Below are 21,502 nucleotides of genomic sequence, written 5' to 3' on the forward strand. Positions count from 1 at the left end.
CGAAACCACCTCAAAGTTATTCTTTCTGATCGATCTATTGGGATATTCACAAACAGCCCTAGAGTTCATACTGAAATAACACCTTAAGGCAGACATCAACCAAAACCCTAATGTCACCTAGATACTCCATTGTCACCACAAGTATCCGCGGGTTTGATTATACGATATGCATCACACAATCTCAGATTCATCTATTCGAACCAACACAAAGAACTTCAAAGAGTGCCCCAAAGTTTCTACTGGAGAGTCAAGACGAAAATGTGTGTCAACCCCTATGCATAAGTTCACAAGGTTACAGAACCCGCAAGTTCATCACCAAAACATACATCAAGTAGATCACGTCAATATCCCATTGTCACCACAGATAAGCACATGCAAGACATACATCAACTGTTCTCAAATCCTTAAAGACTCAATCCGATAAGATAACTTTACAGGGAAAACTCAATCCATTACAAGAAGGTAGAGGGGAGAAACATCATAAGATCCAACTATAATAGCAAAGCTCGCGGTACATCAAGGTCGGCCCAAATCAAGAACACGAGAGAGAGAGAGAGAGAGAGAGAGAGAGAGAGAGAGAGAGATCAAACACATAGCTATTGGTACATACCCTCAGCCTTGAGGGTGAACTACTCCCTCCTCGTCGGGGAGAGTGTCGGGATGATGAAGATGACCACTGGTGATGGATTCCCCCTCTGGCAGGGTGCCGGAACAGGCTCCCGATTGGTTTTTCGTGGCTACAGAGGCTTGCGGAGGCGGAACTCCCGATCTAGGTTTATTTCTGGGGGGGTCTATATTTATAGGAATTTTGGCATCGAGAACAAGTCAAGGGGGTCCACGAGGCGACGACAAGGACGAAGGGCATGCCCTAGGGGGGTGGGTGCGCCCTCCACCCTTGTGGAGGCCTCATGGCTCTTCTGACCCAACTCTTTTGCTTTGGGGGCTTCTTCTGTTCCATAAAAAATCATCGTAAATTTTCAGCTCATTTGGACTCTGTTTGTTATTCCTTTTTAGAGAAACTCAAAAATAAGGAAAAACATAAACTGGTATTGGTATTGGGCTCTAGGTTAATAGGTTAGTCCCAAAAATCATATAAAATAGCATATAAATGCATATAAAACATCCAAAACAGATAATATAATAGCATGGAACAATCAAAAATTATAGATATGTTGGAGACGTATCAAGTCCTGGTTCGCAAGCATCAAACGATTCATAATCAAGTGATTTCCAAAAGTCCATCCGCATGGAGTTTCTTCATGCGCTTTACACCAGTATGACCTAAACGGCAGTGCCACAAATATGTTGCACTATCATTATCAACTTTGCATCTTTTGGCATCAATATTATGAATATGTGTATTACTACGATCGAGATTCAATGAACCATTCACCTTGGGTGTATGACCACAGAAGGGTTTATTCATGTAAACAAAACAACAATTATTTTCTGACTTAAATGAATAACCATATTGCAATAAACATGATCTAATCATATTCATGCTCAACGCAAACACCAAATAACATTTATTTTAGGTTCAACACTAATCCCGAAGGTAGCGGGAGTGTGCGATAGTGATCGTATCAACCTTGGAATCAATTCCAACACACATCGTCACTTCGCTCTTAACTAGTCTTTGTTCATTCTGCAACTCCTGTTTCGAGTTACTAAATCAGCAACTGAACCGGTATCAAATACCCAAGGGTTGCTACGAACACTAGTAAAGTACACATCAATAACATGTATATCATATATACCTTTGTTCACTTTGCCATCCTTCTTATCCGCCAAGTATTTCGGGCAGTTCTGCTTCCAGTGACCATTTCCTTTGCAGTAGAAGCACTCAGTTTCAGGCTTGGATCCATCTTTGGGCTTCTTCCCGGGAGAGGCAACTTGCTTGCCATTCTTCTTGAAGTTCCCTTTCTTCCCCTTGCCATTTTTCTTGAAACTAGTGGTCTTGTTAACCATCAACACTTGATGCTCCTTCTTGATTTCTACCTTCGCAGTTTTGAGCATTGCGAAGAGCTCAGGAAATGTCTTATCCATCCCTTGCATATTATAGTTCATCACGAAGCCTTTGTAGCTTGGTGGCAGTGGTTGAAGAACTATGTCAATAACACTATCATCTGGAGGATTAACTCCCAGCTGAGTCAAGTGATTATGATACCCAGACATTTTGAGTATGTGTTCAATGACAGAACAGTTCTTCTCCATCTTGCAGCTACAGAATTTGTTGGAGACTTCATATCTCTCAACTCGGGCATTTGCTTGAAATATTAACTTCAACTCCTGGAACATCTCATATGGTCCATGATGTTCAAAACGTATTTGAAGTCCCGATTCTAAGCTGTAAAGCATGGCACACTGAACTATCGAGTAGTCATCAGATCGAGCTTGCCAGATGTTCATAACATCACCATCTGCTCCTGCAGCAGGCCTTTCACCTAGCGGTGCATCAAGGACATAATTCTTCAGTGCATCAATGAGGATAATCCTCAAGTTACGTACCCAGTCCGTGTAGTTGCTACCATCATATTTCAACTTAGCTTTATCTAGGAACGCATTAAAATTCAAGGGAACGATAGCACGGGCCATTGATCTACAACATAGATATGCAAATACTATCAGGACTAAGTTCATGATAAATTAAGTTCAATTGATCAAATTACTTAAGAACTCCCACTTAGATAGATATCCCTCAAGTCATCTAAATGATACATGATCCAAATCAACTAAACCATGTCCAATCATCACGTGAGATGGAGTAGTCATCAATGGTGAACATCTCTATGTTGATCATATCTACTATATGATTCATGTTTGACCTTTTCGGTCTCCAGTGTTCCGAGGCCATGTATGTACATGCTAGGCTCGTCAAGTTTAACCCGAGTATTAGGCATGTGCAAAACTGTCTTGCACCCGTTGTATGTGAACGTAGAGTCTATCACACCCGATCATCACTTGGTGTCTCAACACGACGAACTATCGCAACGGTGCATACTCGGGGAGAACACTTATACCTTGAAATTTTAGTTCAAGGATCATCTTATAATGCTACCACCGTACTAAGAAAAATAAGATGCATAAAAGATAAACATCACATGCAATCAAAATATGTGACATGATATGGCCATCATCATCCTGTGCTTTTGATCTCCATCTCAAAGCATCGTCATGATCTCCATCGTCACCGGCTCGATACCTTGATCTCCATCATAGTGTCGTGGTCGTCTTGCCAACTATTGCTTCTACAACTATCTCTAACGCATAGTGATAAAGTAAAGCAATTACATGGTGTTCGCATTTCATACAATAAAGAGACAACCCATAAGGCTCCTGCCGGTTGTCGTATATCTTACAAAACATGATCATCTCATACAATAACATTTATCACATCATGTCTAGTCTTGACCATATCACATCACAGCATGCCCTGCAAAAACAAGTTAGACGTCCTCTACTTTGTTGTTGCAAGTTTTGCATGGCTGCTACGGGCTTCCAGCAAGAACCGTTCTTACCTACGCATCAAAACCACAACGGTGTTTCGTCAAGTTTGTTGTTTTAACCTTCTTCAAGGACCGGCCGCAGTCAAATTCGATTCAACTAAAGTAGGAGAAACAGACACCCGCCAACCACCTTTATGCAAAACTAGTTGCATGTCTGTCGGTGAAACCGATCTCATGTGCGTGGACATGTAAGGTTGGTCCGGGCCGCTTCATCCCACAATACCACCGAATCAAAATAAGACGTTTGTGGTAAGCAGTATGACTATCACCGCCCACAACTATTTGTGTTCTACTCGTGCATATAATCTACGCATAGACCTGGCTCATGATGCCACTGTTGGGAAACGTAGCATGCAATTTCAAATATTTTCCTACGCTCACGTAAGATCTATCTAGGAGATGCATAGCAATGAGGGGGAGAGTGTGTCTACGTACCCTCATAGACCGTAAGCGGAAGCGTTTCAAAACGCGGTTGATGTAGCCGAACTTTCTTCGCGCTCCACCGATCGAGTACCGAATGTACGACACCTCCGAGTTCTGCACACATTCAGCTCGGTGACGTCCCTCGCCTTCTTGATCCAACAAGGTGTCGAGGTAGTAGATGAGTTCTGTCAGCATGACGGCATGGTGACGATGATGGTGAAGTGATTCTCGCAGGGCTTCGCCTAAGCACCGCAAAACTATGACCGAAGGTGTGAAATGTGGAGGGGGTGCCGCACACGGCTAATAATTGATGCTCTGTGCTATAGGCGCCCCCCTCCACACACACACACACACACACACACACACACACACACACACACACATATATATATATATATATAGGTGGGAGGGGAGGAGAGGCAGCCAAGGGGGACCCCAAGTAGGCAGAATCCTACTTGGGGTTCCCCCCAATTCGGCCTCCCCCCTTTCCATATTGCCGGAGGGGGAAAAGGAAAGGGGAAGGATAGAAGGAATGGGGGGGAGAACCCCCTCTTTCACTTCTCCCACTCGGCCTCCTTCCATGGGGGGGGGGGCACCCCTTGTGGGCTGGTGTCCTCCCCTCTTATGGCCCATATGACCCATATCTTCCCCCCGTGGATTCCGGTAACCCCCTCCCCCCCGGGGTACTCCGAGAAATACCTGATACACTCCGGAACACTTCCGGTGTCCGAATATTATCATCCTATATATCAATCTTTACCTCTCGACCATTTCGAGACTCCTCATCATGTCCGTGATCTCATCCGGGACTCCTAACAACATTCGGTCACCAAATCACATAACTCATATAATACTAAATTGTCATCGAACGTTAAGCGTGCGGACCCTACGGGTTCGAGAACTATGTAGACATGACCAAGATACCTCTTCGGTCAATAACCAATAGCAGAACCTGGCTGCTCATATTGGCTCCTACATATTCTACAAAGATCTTTATTAGTCAAACCATTATGACAACATACGTAATTCCCTTTGTCATCGGTATGATACTTACCCGAGATTCGATCGTCAGTATCTACATACCTAGTTCAATCTCGTTACCGGCAAGTCTCTTTACTCGTTCCGTAATACATCATCCTGCAACTAACTCATTAGTCACTTTTCTTGCAAGGCTTCTTATGATGTGCATTACCGAGAGGGCCCAGAGATACCTCTTCGATACTCGGAGTGACAAATCCTAATCTCGATCTATGCCAACCCAACAAACACCTTCGGAGATACCTGTAGAGCATCTTTATAATCGCCAAGTTACGTTGTGATGTTTGATAGCACAAAAGGTATTCCTCCAGTATCGGGAGTTGCATAATCTCATAGTCAAAAGAATATGTATTTGGCATGAAGAAAGTAATAGCAATAAAACTGAACGATCAATATACTAAGCTAACAGATGGGTCTTGTCCATCACATCATTCTCCTAATGATGTGATCCCTTTATCAAATGACAACACATGTCTATGGTTAGGAAACCTTAACCATCTTTGAGCAACGAGCTAGTCTAGTAGAGGTTTACTAAGGATATGGTATTTGTTTATGTATTCACACATGTATTTAAGTTTCCGATCAATACTAATTCTAGTATGAATAATAAACCTTTATCATGATTTAGGAAATATAATAATAACCATTTTATTATTGCCTCTAGGGCATATTTACATCACCTCCCCATATCGAACAACGGTTCATTATCGGGGTCCTTATTTTTTTCAACTACTGCAAACACGTCTGTGCGTTACAACGGAAGAAACAAAATTATGATGCAATATGCTACTCCATCTATGACCATCAAAAGGAGGCTTTACTGACCTAAAACATTTAATATTTGTTTACAGAGGGAGTAGAGCTTTGCAAGGACAAAACATCATATTTTGTTTAACAACCTCCAAAGATAAGATAAGTAAGTCATTCATGCTCATAGTAATCATATCTTTTTGCATGTATCCAACATCTGAGGGTCAAAAGTTCTCAAAGATATCCCAAACTCTTCACTAAACATAAATAATGAGAGATGTTAATTTCAACACCATATAATCTCACAGAAAACATGAAAATATGTGTAACTCACAAACATACTTCTCCCCTAATAAGGATAGTGTCATGTATAATTGTTTTCCTGTTATCTCAAAACACAGGAGCTTTAACAACACATACCTAAATAGCACAGCAGTTAGATATAAATCATATTTGATTTACTGGCGTGTGCATGAAGCTTGTTAAGAGCCAAATTGTCCAAGCCCTAGCTTTTTTAGCAACAATCAATGGAAGATGTTAGGATTAGAGCAAAAAAGTACCTTTAATTATTGAAGGCATAACTTTAGTTGTGGGATTCTCCATAGTTCCAAAAGCCGGATCTCAAAGGGCATCACCTAGCCGCCACCCAACCCCCCTCTCCCGATGGGCCACGAGTCCCCTCCTCCTTTGCATGCCACTCCAATGGCAGGAGGTGTGGGGACCCCGGATCTGCGTTGCAGCGTTGTGGTTAGGTCTCTTAGGATTATAGTTTCGTTCCCCGGCAGCGGTGTTGCAGTGCAATGGCGGCGGCGTTCGGATCAAGAATAAGGTTTCCCCTACTCATGGTCCACCTTGGCGGTGCATAGAGGAGGGCGGGGGCTATCTGGTCTCTGCTCTTCTGAAGTGATGACTTTGGTAAGCAAGACAATGGAGAGTTGCCAGTGAAATACATGTGAAAATGGTGTTTTGAAGTTAGAAAAAAATAGAAAAACACGAGATGTTAAAAAGGATGATGTTCTATTTCCATGCAAAATTTCAAGTTCATGTACGTTACGGGATGTGATCTGTGAAAATAAAAAAATCAGCACTGGATAGTGTCAAACGGTAACATCACTCTGTATTGTTGAATTTGTTTCTTTTTCATAGCTCACATCCCATAATGTGTTTCAACTTGGAATTTCGCATCGCAATAGAACATCATCTTCTTAACATCCCATATATTTTTTAGATTCTTTTAGAATTTACAAACATGATTTCCACAATGTTTTCTTTGAATGTTAGTTTTTAGGGCAGCGCTACACATCCGCCGACGGATAATCTGAAAAGATCGGCCCCCACAGCAGCCGTGAGATTGGTCCAACCACCGGTCTAACTTGTCCTCATTATTGCAACAAAGCCAATGTTGCAGAACCCTCCTTGCAACAGAGTTCATGTTGCAGAGACATTCAAGTGTTGCAGTTTTTTGTCTTCACTTTCTTGCAACATAGATGATATTGCGGCAGGACTTTTGCAACATAAATAATGTTGCACAAATTAGAGAAAGAGCAGGAGCCTAGGTGGAACGCGGGAGGCAACTGCGCTCGAGGGATCCAGATCCAGATCCTGCAACATACGAGTTATTGCGGCGGAAAAACTACAACAAGGGTTCAATTGCAAAACCATAAAAGATAATACTAGGTGAGCCCTGTAGGACACGCGTCACACGGACGAAGCGGTGGACGCCCGCGTGTGATCCGCCGGCTGTAGCCAAGCTTTTCCCTGATTTTCCCTTGTGAGAAATGGTCAGATCTGGCTCATTCCTCAAAAGCTGTCTTTACATGATATATATGTCCGCAACAATTTCTACTTCTAGTTCCAGGGAACGAATAAATCATTAAGTCCCCCTCTTTTTTAGTGAATCTTTGAAAGATAGATATTGTGATTAGTTCCCGACATACAAAGATAGACCCAACATACAAAGAGCTCCGAGCGATAACTTCGCAACCGCTGCGTCAGCAACTTTTCAATGGCTCTGATGGTATTTCAGAATTTCAAAGACGGCATCGAACTTTGCTCACGCCGCGCGGTTGACGAGTCCAGGCGGAAGATCGATTTACCCAAAGACTGGCGCGTAATTTTCAGTTTATGTAATGATGACCTTGTAAGAGTTGGTCGATTTAAACATGTAGCCTTTGGCCTTTCAGCGAAAGAAATGAGCATTGGGAGATTGATGCACGAGGGATCCGATGCTAACAATTTGGGGATACATGGTGTGTAGGACCCAATACAATTAAGGGATAATTATATTGCTATATCCGGATGTGATGAACACAAGAAAAATCTCAACTTCTCTAGCATCGCACGGGCCCTATGGGTTTTCAGGAACTCCGTGCATCGGGTCTTTGCGAGCTCCAGACGGAGGATCATCCGATACAGGTTGAGGTGTGTCGCATGAGCCTTCGGGTACCGTGCCCTCCGGATCCTTGGTGGCGCCGGGCGAAATCTTGTCAGCTTCAGGTCCAAGCGTGTGACATGAACCCTCAGTTTCAGGCGAAATCTTGGCATCTGTACCTGCAGCGGCTGGAGGGTCGATGGCCGGACTATCACCGGCTGGAGCTGCTGGAGGCTTCGCGGCCTTGGGCGCGGCGGTGGTGCCGGCGGAGGAGAAGAAAGCGCTCAGCTGGGGCTTCCCATGCGACATGAGCAGCACCAGCGAGCAAAGAGACGACCGGGGAGCAAGCGCCATCCTCTCCCTCTCTAGCCAGGCAAGATGACAAGTTGGCCGTGGAATTTCTTAAACTAGAAGCTGATCCCTGATGACTCTAGGCCAGCCATCTGGATGCTATATATAACCGGCAATGTGATGCCCCCCCTCGCCGAGGCATGTCCATCCATCCATCCATGCCTAACCTTCCCCGACGATTCCGTGTGAAAGGCATGTGTTCATACTTCATACGACGACTCTACTCCACTCACGTCCTACTCTGCCACCGGCGGTCAATACAATGTATGCAGAGGTTTGTTTCTACGTAGTACAAGTCAATACAATGTATGCAGAGGTTTGTTTGTACACAGTACAAGTCAAAACAGAGTTGTCAAATATCTTGGTCCCAGTGAGCATAAATACAACGAACATCACGGTAAGTCCTTTTCCATTCCTTTTCTTTTATTCACTCCTGTTGCCAGGCAGTTTCTTAGCAAAAGGTTGCTTCCCCTGAGAATACGTCTGAGAAACCAGTCTGAGAATACGTAAAAAAATGGGTCGTAGAAATTTAAGTTGCCAGATTTTTTTATTTTTTGCGGGAAAACGCATCAGATTGACACTCATGCATGACCAACGGTTCTATTGGCATTTCAACTTTGATTCCGTTTCAGTTTCATCTCCAAAACCTTCCTCCCCGAGCAACTCGATCGGTAGCAAACGTTGTGTTCATACCATGCTATCATCAGTTTCACACTTCCCAAGTTCCACGCAACTGCAGTCTGCAGCGTAGGAAACTTTACTTGTATAATAATAGCTTTACTGGATTCATACCATCCTTCGGTTCATTGCCAAATTTAAAGGAACTAGATTTGGCATACAACAAGCTAAAAGCGGGCAACGGGGGCTCTATATCTTCGCTCTCAAATTGCTCCAGATTGACTATACTGATGTTGGATGGTAACAATCTCCAAGGGAATTTGCCAAGTTCCATTGGAAACCTTTCCAGTAGTCTCCAGCAGTTTTTTTCTAAGAAACAACAAAATTCCGGGGCCTATACCGCCGGAGATTGGCAATCTTGAGGGCCTCAGTTGGTTGTACATGGATTACAATCTTTTCACTAGCAAAATACCGCCAACAATTAGGAATTTGTATAGCATGGTCTATCTATCCTTTGCTCAAATTTTGCTCTCGGGCGAGATACCAGATACTATTGGCAACCTTGTTCAGTTGAGTTCTCTAAAACTGGATGGGAACAACTTGACTGGAAAGATAACTGGAAGCATAGGACGTTGTACCCAGCTCCAAAATCTCAACCTTGCTCACAATTCACTAGATGGCAGTATACCGAGGAACGTCTTCAAAATTTATTCGCTCAGTGGAGAGTTGGACTTGTCACACAACCGCTTATCTGGGGGCATGCCAGTGGAAGTTGGCAATCTCATTAATCTGAACAAACTTAGCATCTCAAATAACAGGTTGTCTGGCAATATCCCATCCACTCTCGGACAGTGTGTGGTTTTGGAGAATCTTGAAATGCAAAGCAACTTCTTTGTAGGAAGCATTCCGCAGTCCTTTGTGAAGTTAGTTAGCATCAAATCCATGGATATTTCCCGTAACAGTTTGCACGGAAAAATCTCAGAATCCCCGCAACTTTGAGTTCTCTGGAAAAACTTAATATATCATTCAACAACTTTTATGGAGAGGTTCCAAAAGGTGGTGTATTTGACAACATGGGTGCAGTATCAATCCAAGGAAATGATCATTTGTGTAAGTGTTCCAACAGGGGGTGTGTCTCTTTGTTCTCCACAGGTGGACAGGAAACAGAAGCACAACTCATTAGTTCTAGTCCTCAAGATAGTAATGCCACTTGTTGTCACTATAATAATTTTGTCCTGTATTGCGACAATTTATTGGAGGAAGAGAGTGCAAGGAAATACACATTTGCAAATAGTCAACGAGCATATAAAGAACATATCATATGAAGGCATTGTTAGGGCAACCAATAAGAACTCCTCTGCAAACTTAATTGGCTCGGGATCATTTGGAATGGTTTATAAGGGCAGTCTTCAGTTTAAGAAAGATCAAGTTGCTATCAAGATTTTCAATCTTGACATTTATGGAGCACAAAGGAGTTTCATTGCAGAGTGTGAAGCCCTGCGAAATGTGCGCTATCGGAATCTTGTAAAGATCATCACATCATACTCTTCTGTGGATTCTACCGGGGGAGATTTCAAGGCCCTAGTATTCCAATACATGCCGAATGGGGATCTAGAAATTTGGCTAAAATATAAAGCCCTTGAACATGGTGAAAGAAATATTCTGACTTTAAGCCAAAGGATTAATATTAGTTTGGATGTGGCATTTGCTTTGGACTATCTCCACAACCACTGTGCACCTCCACTGGTACATTGTGACTTGAAGCCAAGCAATATTCTGTTGGATAATGATATGGTTGCATATGTCACTGACTTTGGCCTAGCAAGATTTCTGTTCACTACATCAAATGCATATCAAGATAGTTCAGCAAGTTTGGCCTGCCTAAAAGGATCCATTGGATACATCCCACCAGGTGAGACTAAGCGTATTCACAACATTTAGGTTCACTTTGTTCTTTATAGAGTCGTACAAATATTGCAGGTTCTCTAATTTTATTGTGCTTGTAAATGTAAATGCAGAGTATGGCATGAGCGAAGAGATATCAACCAAGGGTAAACTCAATGATGGTATAAGCCTTCACGAATTTGTTGATGAGGCATTTACAAAGAATCTTCATGAGGTTGTCGATCCCACAATGCTCCAACATGACAGCAATGCCGCTGACATAATGAAGAACTGTGTCATACCACTGGTTAGAATAGGCCTCTCTTGCTCCAAGACATCACCCAAAGAGCGGCCGGATATGGGACAAGTTTCTACTGAGATCCTTAGAATCAAGCATATGGCCTCGCAAATGGGTGTATGAAGCAAATAATAGACATGACGGTAGCTGGTGACAGAAATTCATGTAAAGAAGAATAGTGATGACTTCTCCATTTTGAAATTCAGTTAGACAGTTGGTGACACTTGTAGAAAGTAACATTCTCTTTTGCCATCTCATTTTCTTTTTACAAGTGAGTAGTAATTCTATACGCTCAATCCGAGTAATCTGAGTTAGATTATTTGTGCGAGCAGTGCCCAATCAAATCAAGTTAGATCTTTTATTAGAAGCTGACTTGGAACCTCGAATCTGAAGTCTGAACATGACAACATGAAACTTGCCTGAAAAATTAAACTAGAACAGGGTGAAGGCCCAAGCCCATGAACAATCCAACACTTTAGATTCGAGTACTTCGTTGTATATGCTTATTACTATGGACAATTAAAATTAATGTGAATGTGTATGTGTATGAAATGCAATGCAATGCTTTTTTTTTATGAATGTGTGTGTGTATTTGTATTTGCTGAGAGGCCATGCAGCTGGGGCTCAACCATGCAGTAACTAGTCAGTAACCACCGGGATTCTTTTCCTTGACAGCATGTATTGGGAATTTGGGATTACAAAATCGCAGCAGTAACTAGTCAGTAACCACCGGGATTTTTCTCCCCGCTCACAACACAAGGATTCATCACAACAAAATTATGAGTCACAGTACATACAGCCCAGCACGGGCAGAAGCCAGGGAAAGCTGCCCTGTTTTTTCTCCTATCCTATGTGACACAATATTAGTAGAGTTGATGCTAGTGTGCATCAGCTTGGATGCTCGCTATCTTCGGTGATCCAGCGTTTGCAGGCTGTAATTTAAACCCCGGTTCGTGAGCCGTCAGGAGGTTGCTGAACTTCAGTCTGAAAGATATTTTTTCTTCTTGGCGAATTAAGTCTGAAAGATCTCGTCTTGGACTGTCCAGAGCTGGGTACCTGGGATGCTCCTGGGTGCACTGCATCGATTACGGCCTACCTGGTGGATCACGCACCGGATGTAGAGGGTCTTCCAACAAGTCCACAGACGGGCTAGATGAACCATGATCAGGAGTTGGGTATGTAGGATCTTCGGGGGCGTTTAGACAAGCCTTGTCGGTTACATCTTTAACGGCTCCACGTGGACGTGGACGCGGACGTGGACGCGGACGTGGACCCCCAGGAAGTGGGTGTATAACGAGCTCTTCGTGAGCAGGGAGCTTGTGGCTTGAACTGCCGGGAGTTGGGTATTTGGGGTTGTCCAGGGTGCACCGGGCAGGCTCTTCGATTACAGGGCTAAGCCTGTTACCTGATGGATCAGGAAGTGGGTGAACAACTAACTCTTCGTGATCGGGGAGCTTGTGGCCTGAACGATCTGGCAGAGCTGCAACGGAAAGGAGTAGCTGTTAGCTGGGATCAAAGGAGAGACGCGTGCGTTGCAGGAAGCATTAATTTGTTCAGGTTGGCGAGCTACCTGGGGTGACTGGAGGCTGAACGTCGGGGGCAGCCGGGGTGCAAGTTCCTGGAGCCGGCGGCGGAACGGCGGAGGAGCAGTAGGAGAAGACCTTGTCACTTGAACAGTCGGGAACTGGGTACTTGGGATGCTCCTGGGCGCAACGCGCAGGCTCGTCGGTCACAGCGCAACGCCCCCTGCGAGGTGGACGTGGAGGTGGTGGATCAAGAACCGGGTGTCCAGGATCTTCAGAGATATCCCAGGGAGGCTTGTCAGATACAGGTTCAGGTGTGCTAGATGAACCCTGATCAGGAGTTGGGTGTGCACTGCTAGGATCTTCAGGGGCGTTCAGACAAGCCTTGTCGGTTACATCTTCAACGGCTCCAGGTGGGTGCGGACACGGACGTGGACGTAGAACCCCAGGAATTGGGTGAAGAACAAACTCTTCCTCGACAGGGAGCTTGGGGCCTGAAGGAGCTGCAAAGCACAATGGAGTAACTGCCACTCTGTTAGCAATGGCATCAAAAGGAGACGGCGTGCGTGCAGGAAGCATTAATCTGTGCGGGTTAGTATACTACCTGGGGGCTGGACGGCCGGAGCATCGGCTCCTGGGGTGGCCGGCGGAACGCCTGTGCCGGCCGCGGAGGACGAGGAGAAGAAAGAGCTCAGCCGTGGCTTCCCGTGCGACATGAGCAGCACCAGGGAGCGCAGAGACGACCGGGGAGCAAGTGCCATCCTCTCTAGCCCGCTACTAGCAGAGCTTGATGGGTGAGGATTGAGGGATGCCTCCTGGCCCCGGGATTCATGTGTTTATATATGTGTTGCAGAGAGGACTTCCATGTCTCACGCGCGCACCCAGCTGCCTTGACCTTCACCCAAGAGCCCATAATTTGTGTTCATCAAGTGGAAAGGCATGCGCTCATACCATGTGGTGGAATGGATGGTATAGTCCAGTCAAACACTCTACGTCTCTATCTACCCTGCCACTAGCCGGATAGATGCAATGGATTCAGAGGTTTGGAGGTATCTTGAGCTCTTGGCACATGTTGATATCTCAGTCCCGAGACTGCGTGCCAATCTGACATGGCCGCAAGTCAACCTTTCCGCTATTTTCATGTAGACAATTTGCATAAGCTTGATTTACCCGTCATATTTGAATGGATGGACCGCATGATGAGGGGTTAATTTGTTCATACCATGCCCAGCATGCCGTACGCCCATACCGTTGACATTCTGCAGGCAAGTTGCCCTGCCGCTGGTCTGGTGGTCAAGGCAGCGCGTGCAGACTTTGGAGCCGCCGTTCTTCGGGCAAGTTGCTGTGCCGCTGGCTGGGTCAATGAGGCATAGAGTCGTCTCATCTGAAAAAAGGTGTATATGAAAATACATGAGTTTGACAGACGGAGGTTGAGGTTCACACTAATGAAATCAACAGCCAGGGCCTCTTTGGATCGCAAGAGGATAACACATATATATGAAACGAAAATATAGGAATTTTACAGGCACACGCGCAACACAGACCATTCAAAATGCGTAAAACTTGCAGGAATAGTTGTTCGACAGAAGAAAGAAAGCGCACTAGAAAAGTGCATCTGTCATATGTGAATGAGTGTAAAACAAAGAAATTGCAGGAGAGTCGTCTCGTCTGAAAAAAGGTGTATATGAAAATACATGAGTTTGACAGACGGAGGTTGAGGTTCACACTAATGAAATCAACAGCCATGGCCTCTTTGGATTGCAAGGAGGAAAACACACACACACACACACACACATCTGTGTGAAAAGAAAATAGAGGAATTTGACAGGTACGCAACACAGATAATTGTAAAACGCGTAAAACTTGCAGAAATAGTTGTTCGACAGGTACACGCGCAGCACAGAATAAAGAATGAGCACTAGAAAAGTGCATCTGTCACATGTGAACGAGTGTAAAAAAAAAGAAATTGCAGGAGATGTTCGAATTTCTACGAAGTTAGGTCATAGGAAATCAACCCAAAGAACTACAATGGCCTCTTATCTTTGTATGAAATGGCAGAGCTCCTGCCCTTGCCCTCGGCAAGTTGCTCGGAAAAAGCATTTGTGGAGCAAATCCGTAATACTGAGATCGTCCAAAATCCTATGAAATTCCTATGATTCAAAGAGGGCTTCAACCATTTATTTCCTGTAAAATTGAAGATAAGAAAAATCTATTCATCTCTTGTTATTCTTGTACACATGAGACAAATACCCATGGCATTTTTCACACAATTTGAAATGCGTAAATTCCGCATTCCATACATCTATTTTTTCACGTTTTTAAATATTGAATTGTGTGTCCATTACTTTTCAGGAAGAAGCGTGCATTCACTCTGACTCTGTACCTCAGGTAACTACACACACACCAGCAAGAGAGTCTAGGCATCATCCTGTCCCAGTCTGAGACGTGAAGGGTCAGATCTCTTAGCGTCCAAATGCGTGCTCACAATATAAATATTCCTCAAAGTGTTGACTTGAACAACTACTTCCAAGTTACAACTAATTCAGTGAGCAAATAGTTTGGATGAACACCAAATCCGATACAAAAGCATGCCGTCGTGCATCATCCCCGTTCCCACCATATCTATGGCTGAGCCACGAATATGTGTGCTATGTTGAGCGGTTAGCTACCGTCGCACTCCAAAGCTGAGTATTTAAACACCCTCCTTCACATGAGAGTTTTCATCTCCATACTCCATAGTTGTAACCTGTAAACAACAACAATGGCATTTTCTGCTGTCTTGTGTCCAGGATTTGTTTGGTTTCTATACCTCTTTACCTTCCTTTGCAGCCTACCACTAGCCATCTGTAATGAAACTGAAAATGATAGACAAGCTCTGCTTTGCTTCAAGTCCCGGCTCTCGGGTCCAGCAGGAGTTTTAGCTTCATGGAGCAACACGTCCCTGGACGTTTGCGAGTGGCATGGGATCACCTGCAGCACGGTGTCCCCTCGTCGTGTGATTGCGCTGGACCTTGAGTCAGAAGGCATCTCAGGCTCCATATCACCTTGCCTTGCCAACCTGACCTCTCTTGCAAGGCTGCAGCTGTCAAACAATAGCTTCAATGGTGGCATACCATCGGAGCTTGGCCTCTTGAACCGGCTCCGCGACCTCAACCTCAGCTTGAATACTTTGGAAGGTAACATACCGCCATCTTTGGGTAGCAGCCATTCTCTTACATATGTCGATCTTGGGGTGAATGCTCTAATAGGGGTCATCCCGGAGTCCCTAGCAAATAGTTCGTCCCTCCAAGTACTTTGGCTCATGAGCAATAGCCTTACTGGAAGCCTACCAAAGGCTCTCTTCAACACATCATCTCTTATTGGCATTTCCCTCCAAAAGAACAAACTTGTTGGTTCCATACCTGTTGTTACGGCCACCGCTCCCCCTATTCAATACCTCGATTTAAGGAATAATCATATTTCAGGAAAAATACCTTCTTCGCTAGGGAACCTTCCTTTCCTTATTGATCTTCGTCTTACAGAGAATAATTTAGTCGGGAGTATACCAGACAGCTTAGGTCATATTTCAACACTGCAGGTACTGGCCTTGACAGCCAACAACTTGTCTGGGACAGTCCCACCATCTCTCTTCAATATGTCATCTCTGACATTTCTTGGCCTAGCAAACAACTCGCTTGTTGGAAGATTACCCTCCAATATTGGCTACACACTCCCAAATATTCAGGGTTTAATCCTCTCGTCAAACAAGTTTGATGGCCCAATCCCAGCTTCTCTTCCCAAAGCTTACAACCTTCGTCAGCTTTACCTATATAATAACAGCCTAACTGGGTCCATACCCTTCTTTGGGTCATTGCCAAATTTGGAGGAACTTGGTTTGTCATACAACCAGCTAGAAGCGGGAAACTGGGGATTTGTCTCTTCACTTGCAAACTGTACCAGGTTGACTAAGCTGATGTTGGCTGGGAACAGTCTTCAAGGCAAGATGCCAAGTTCGATAGGCAATCTTTCTGATAGTCTCGAGTGGCTGTGGCTAAGGGAAAACCATATTTCTGGGCCTATACCACCTGAGATTGGCAATCTTAAGAGCCTCAGCAGGTTGTATATGGATTACAATCTTATCACTGGAAATATACCACGAACAATCGGTAATTTGCAGAGCTTGGTCCATCTATCCTTTGCACATAACAAACTGTCAGGGCAAATCCTGGATACTATTGGTAATCTGGTTAAGCTAAATTCTCTGAAATTGGATGGCAACAACATTAGCGGAAGGATACCTGCAAGTATAGGACGTTGTACTCAACTCCAAATACTAAACCTTGCTCACAACTCGCTAGAAGGGAATATACCAAGTGAAATCTTCAAAATTTCTCCGCTTTCTGAAGAGTTGGACTTGTCACACAATTACCTATCTGGGGGAGTACCAGTGGAAGTTGGCAATCTTATTAATGTGAACAAAATTAGCATATCAAATAACAGGTTGTCCGGCAACATCCCATCCACTCTTGGCCAGTGTGTGGTTCTGGAGTACTTAGATATTTCTCAGAACAATTTGTCCGGAAAGATTCCACAGTTCCTCACATCCTTAAGTTCCCTGCAAAATCTCAACTTATCCTTCAACAATTTTGGTGGGGAGGTTCCCAGAGGTGGTATTTTTTACAATGCTAGTGCAGTGTCAATTGAAGGAAATGATTATTTGTGTACCAGCATTCCAACAGTAGGTATACCTCTTTGTTCCACACTAGTTGACAGAAAAGGAAAACAAAATTCCTCGGCTCTAGTCCTACGGATAGTAACTCCAACCATTGCTGTTGTTATATTAATTTTGTCATGTATTGCGACAATTTACTGGAGGAAGAGGATGCAAGCAAATCCACATTTGCAGGAATTTGATGAGCATGTGAAGAAGATATCATATGAAGACATTGCAAGGTCAACAAATAGGTTTTCTCCAGCAAACCAAATTGGATCAGGATCATTTGGAGTGGTTTATAAGGGCAGTTTGAAGCTTCAGAAAGATCAAGTTGCCATCAAGATTTTCAACCTTAACAATTATGGAGCAAATAGGAGTTTTATTGCAGAGTGTGAAGCCCTGCGAAATGTCCGTCATCGGAATCTTGTAAAGATCATCACTTCATGTTCTTCTGTGGACTCTACTGGGGCAGATTTCAAGGCGCTAGTATTCCAATACATGCCGAATGGGAACCTAGAAATGTGGCTACATCCTGAAGACCTTGAACATGGTGAGAGACATACCCTGACTTTATGCCAAAGGATCAATATTGGCTTGGATGTAGCATTTGCTTTGGATTATCTTCATAACCAATGTGCATCTCCACTGATACATTGTGACCTAAAGCCAAGCAATATCCTTTTGGATCTTGACATGGTTGCGTATGTCTCTGACTTTGGGCTGGCAAGGTTTGCATTCACTGCATCAAATGCATACAAAGATAGTTCAACAAGTCAGGCCTGCCTAAAAGGATCCATCGGATACATCCCACCAGGTGAGATTAAGCATCTCCTCAGTGTGTTGGGTTGTTGGTTGAGTTTGTTCTTTACAGAGTTGTACATATACTTTAGATTCCCTAATTGTGTTTGTAAATGTAAATGCAGAGTATGGCATGAGCGAAGAGATATCAACCAAGGGTGATGTCTACAGTTTTGGAGTGCTTCTGTTGCAAATGATAACAGCGCGAAGTCCAACCGACCGAAAATTCAGTGATGGTGCAAGCCTTCATGAATTTGTTCGTAGAGCATTTCCAGATAATATATATGAGGTTGTTGATCCAACAATGCTACAAGATGACAGCAACGCACAGGAAGTGATGAAGAAGTGTGTCGTTCCAATGGTTAAAATAGGCCTCTCTTGCTCCATGACATCACCCAAAGACCGGCCGGACATGGGACAAGTTTGTGGCGAGATCCTTAGAATCAAGCATCTGGCCACACACATGGATGTCAGATGAAGCAAAGGATCGGCAGGATGGTAGCTAGCGACAGAAATTCGTGTAAAAGGGAACAATGGTGTACTATCTTTTATGGCTTTTCCATTCTTTAGTTCAGTTAGTGACACTTCCAGACAGTACCCTTCTCTTTTGCCATAGCATTTCATTTCATGTACGGATTTTTCCTTATTTGTACAAATGAGTAGTATTTATACAAGCACAGCCTGAACGATCAGAGCTAGACCAATTTGCGCAGTCAGAGTAAATATTTGGGAGGCTGACTTGGAACCAAGATAGAGGATTAACCCTTGATTTTGAACATGGCTTGAACACAAAATTCACGTCAACAAGCCAGAGTTAACGGGGTTGAGAACCAATCTACGCCCAATCCACGGAGAAGAACGCCCCATATCAAGAAAATAGGCATGTCACAAGCGTGTAGCTGGTTGCCGTGGAAACCTAGTTTGCCCCGCCACTCCATACTGATTGCCGCTGCTTGTGACGTGCCACCCGCTGATTGTAGCGCAAACTGTTGCTGTGGCTGAAGAGAATACCATGTAGAGGCAAGTGCTTAAAGTGGTCTGAAGCTGCCTTACAAGATGAACAATCTTGCTAGCAGTCTGTTCTGTTGCCAGACCTTTACCCTACCCGCATTACTGTCTCTGAATAAGCTTTATTAAGGTTTCATTTCCCACACAAACGAAGGAGCTCATAAACTGCATCTAAATCATAACTAATAACGGCAAACGAACAACGACCAGTCTTTTGCAATCAGCAAGAAGAGATAATGAAGTATCGGAAACCTCAGAAAAATTAGAAGATGTCAACTGCACAATAACAGCTGTCAATAAAACCTCTACGAAACGCGAAATGCAAAACAGGACCAAAATTTCAGTAGTGATCGGCTGCAGACAAATGTATAAGCTACAGTACATTATTGTTCAGCAGATTCATTTGACCCTGCATCACGCCACTTGCCTGGAATCCAATCAGGAAAATGTTTATATGAAACCTAAACTCCAATTGGCTTCAATTGATCATGAGATGAGCGAACCGGGCGATTAATTAGTTGTTAACTAAGAGCGCAGGCGGGGAGGGAGGCAGGGGAAGGAGTGGGGGTCACCTCTGCCGGCGATGGGATCTTGGTGCGGGCGAGGCACTAGCGACGGAGGCGGCGACGTTTGGCCCGTGCCTCAGTGACTGAGGCACCGCAGAACGGCATGTCGACGCGCGGCGGCGCCACCAGGACCTTAAGACTACCGGACGAGGGCATGGCGCGGAGGCGCGGGATCACCATCTGCGGCGGAGACGCCGGACTGGAAAGCGGGGGAACCTGACGGGTGAGCCAGGAGGACGGGGCCGTGCCGCCCGCAGCCTGTCAGGACCCTGACGCTCTGAACCTGACGAAACTACAACTGTCTGGAGAAATCCACGCTACGGCGCGGACTGAAGAAACAGAGGAGGAAGAAAACAGTTCGATGGACGGCTATTATACACCATTGCCACATCAACGGCTCACCTTCACGCTTGGCTCCCCTATTTACCGTCCCGCAAATGTATTCCTTCCGGTAATTTCTACTCCGCACATAAAATTTGTCTGAAGTCACATTTTGTGAAATTTGATCATACTTATATGAGAAAATATCAACATACTAAAGTTACACAGTATGAAAAATAAATTCATGTTGTGAAATGTTAATGTTTTTTCTATGAAGTTGGTCAAACTTGGCGAAGTTTGACCACAAACAAATCATATATGCGAAGTACGGGGAGGGGAGGGGGGGTAACAGTTAACTAAAGGTTATTCACCGCGCTTCGGTAAATTGCCCGTTATTTCGTTATTTTGCTGCCACTAATTTCCTGCGCGGCAGCAAAATTTGACTTTAGTGATTGGGATTTAGCACGGACAGTGATTGGGATCCCCGGGTAAAATCCCACTGATTCATCCTAAATCAAATCCATTCACCGGCAGTATGTTGGCAGCAGAAGGACAAGATCATCGGCAAGCGTTGAGGATCGATTCCTTTGTAAAAAAAAATTGGAGCTGTTGCTGATCTTGCCATGTCCACTCAATCCAAGCACGTTCAGCTGGTGTTGATCAAGGGCAAACTCGCTGAAGTTAATGGTCGACTAGGAAAGGTGGATTTGCTCGAGAATAAGGTGAACGCGGTTAGTAGTGTCAAAGGTGTATAGATGTGATAACATGAAGAGCTTCATTTATTATTTTATAGATTCATTTACATTAGAAATCGCTATATGATGATAACATATTACTCCCTTTGTATTCTTGTCTGCATATTAAATTTGGTCAAAGTCAAACTTTATCAATTTTGACTAAGTTTATAGAAAAAATACCAAGATTCACAATATGAAATTAATATTATTAGATTCATCATGAAATTAATTTTCATATCATATAGCTTTAGTATTGTAGATGTTATATTTTTTCCTACAAAGTTACTCAAACTTTACAAAGTTTCACTTTGACCAAATTTTATATGCGGACTAAAAAGAAACGAAGGGAGTATGTTACTCCATTTACACTCTCCTCATTAATTACTTGTCACATCATATTTTTTCCGTATATGGCATGCATGTTACTACTTATGTTACTGAGCAGCCTAGAACAAGAGGAACCTGATACACAAGCACAATTATCTAAAAATTTCGAGGAAAATTAATGCACATGTATAAAACTTAGTCTAGTTGAGCTTGCAACCGACACAATTAATGTCAGGATATAGCACTTGCACTCCTACGATACAATAAAAACGGAAAGGGCGGCTTAATTC

General features: G+C 43.9%; 3 protein-coding genes and 1 pseudogene across 4 annotated transcripts; 2 read left to right on the forward strand and 2 right to left on the reverse strand.

Annotated features, from left to right (window-relative positions):
• Positions 1-7,981: 7,981 nt before the first annotated feature.
• On the reverse strand, positions 7,982-8,536 carry LOC123151877 (uncharacterized). The gene has a single exon (XM_044571515.1). The coding sequence runs from the start codon at positions 8,440-8,442 to the stop codon at positions 8,065-8,067; it is 378 nt and encodes a 125-aa protein (XP_044427450.1). The 5' UTR covers positions 8,443-8,536; the 3' UTR covers positions 7,982-8,064.
• A 490-nt stretch (positions 8,537-9,026) lies between these two features.
• On the forward strand, positions 9,027-11,362 carry LOC123153466 (receptor kinase-like protein Xa21; annotated as a pseudogene).
• A 517-nt stretch (positions 11,363-11,879) lies between these two features.
• On the reverse strand, positions 11,880-20,132 carry LOC123148090 (vegetative cell wall protein gp1). Of its 2 annotated transcripts, none has more exons than XM_044567446.1 (4): positions 19,834-20,132; positions 13,367-14,146; positions 12,810-13,265; positions 11,880-12,719 (listed from the first exon to the last, which is right to left on the reverse strand). In XM_044567446.1, exons 2-4 carry the CDS (start codon positions 13,521-13,523, stop codon positions 12,325-12,327), a joined length of 1,008 nt encoding a protein of 335 aa, XP_044423381.1. In that variant the 5' UTR covers positions 13,524-14,146; positions 19,834-20,132; the 3' UTR covers positions 11,880-12,324. The 2 variants fall into 2 exon arrangements, with proteins under 2 accessions (XP_044423381.1, XP_044423380.1); XM_044567445.1 differs by having other exon boundaries at positions 12,810-13,286.
• Positions 15,503-18,830, forward strand: LOC123148089 (probable LRR receptor-like serine/threonine-protein kinase At3g47570). The gene is made up of 2 exons (XM_044567444.1): positions 15,503-18,269; positions 18,379-18,830. Exons 1-2 carry the CDS (start codon positions 15,524-15,526, stop codon positions 18,729-18,731), a joined length of 3,099 nt encoding a protein of 1,032 aa, XP_044423379.1. The 5' UTR covers positions 15,503-15,523; the 3' UTR covers positions 18,732-18,830.
• Positions 20,133-21,502: the final 1,370 nt, after the last annotated feature.

Source organism: Triticum aestivum, chromosome 7A (genome assembly GCF_018294505.1).
Source record: "Triticum aestivum cultivar Chinese Spring chromosome 7A, IWGSC CS RefSeq v2.1, whole genome shotgun sequence".
NCBI classification, from domain to species: domain Eukaryota; kingdom Viridiplantae; phylum Streptophyta; class Magnoliopsida; order Poales; family Poaceae; genus Triticum; species Triticum aestivum.

What these genes read in the sequence shown, in the direction of transcription:
- LOC123151877 (XM_044571515.1), bottom strand. Translation starts at nt 8,442, where the DNA reads ATGGCGCTTGCTCCCCGGTCGTCTCTTTGCTCGCTGGTGCTGCTCATG.
- LOC123148090 (XM_044567445.1), bottom strand. Translation starts at nt 13,523, where the DNA reads ATGGCACTTGCTCCCCGGTCGTCTCTGCGCTCCCTGGTGCTGCTCATG. An exon ending in TCCGGCCGTCCAGCCCCCAG is followed by an intron (nt 13,287 to 13,366) that starts GTAGTATACTAA and finishes ACAGAGTGGCAG; the next exon opens with TTACTCCATTGTGCTTTGCA. An exon ending in TCAGCCTCCAGTCACCCCAG is followed by an intron (nt 12,720 to 12,809) that starts GTAGCTCGCCAA and finishes TTTCCGTTGCAG; the next exon opens with CTCTGCCAGATCGTTCAGGC.
- LOC123148089 (XM_044567444.1), top strand. Translation starts at nt 15,524, where the DNA reads ATGGCATTTTCTGCTGTCTTGTGTCCAGGATTTGTTTGGTTTCTATAC. An exon ending in CATCGGATACATCCCACCAG is followed by an intron (nt 18,270 to 18,378) that starts GTGAGATTAAGC and finishes ATGTAAATGCAG; the next exon opens with AGTATGGCATGAGCGAAGAG.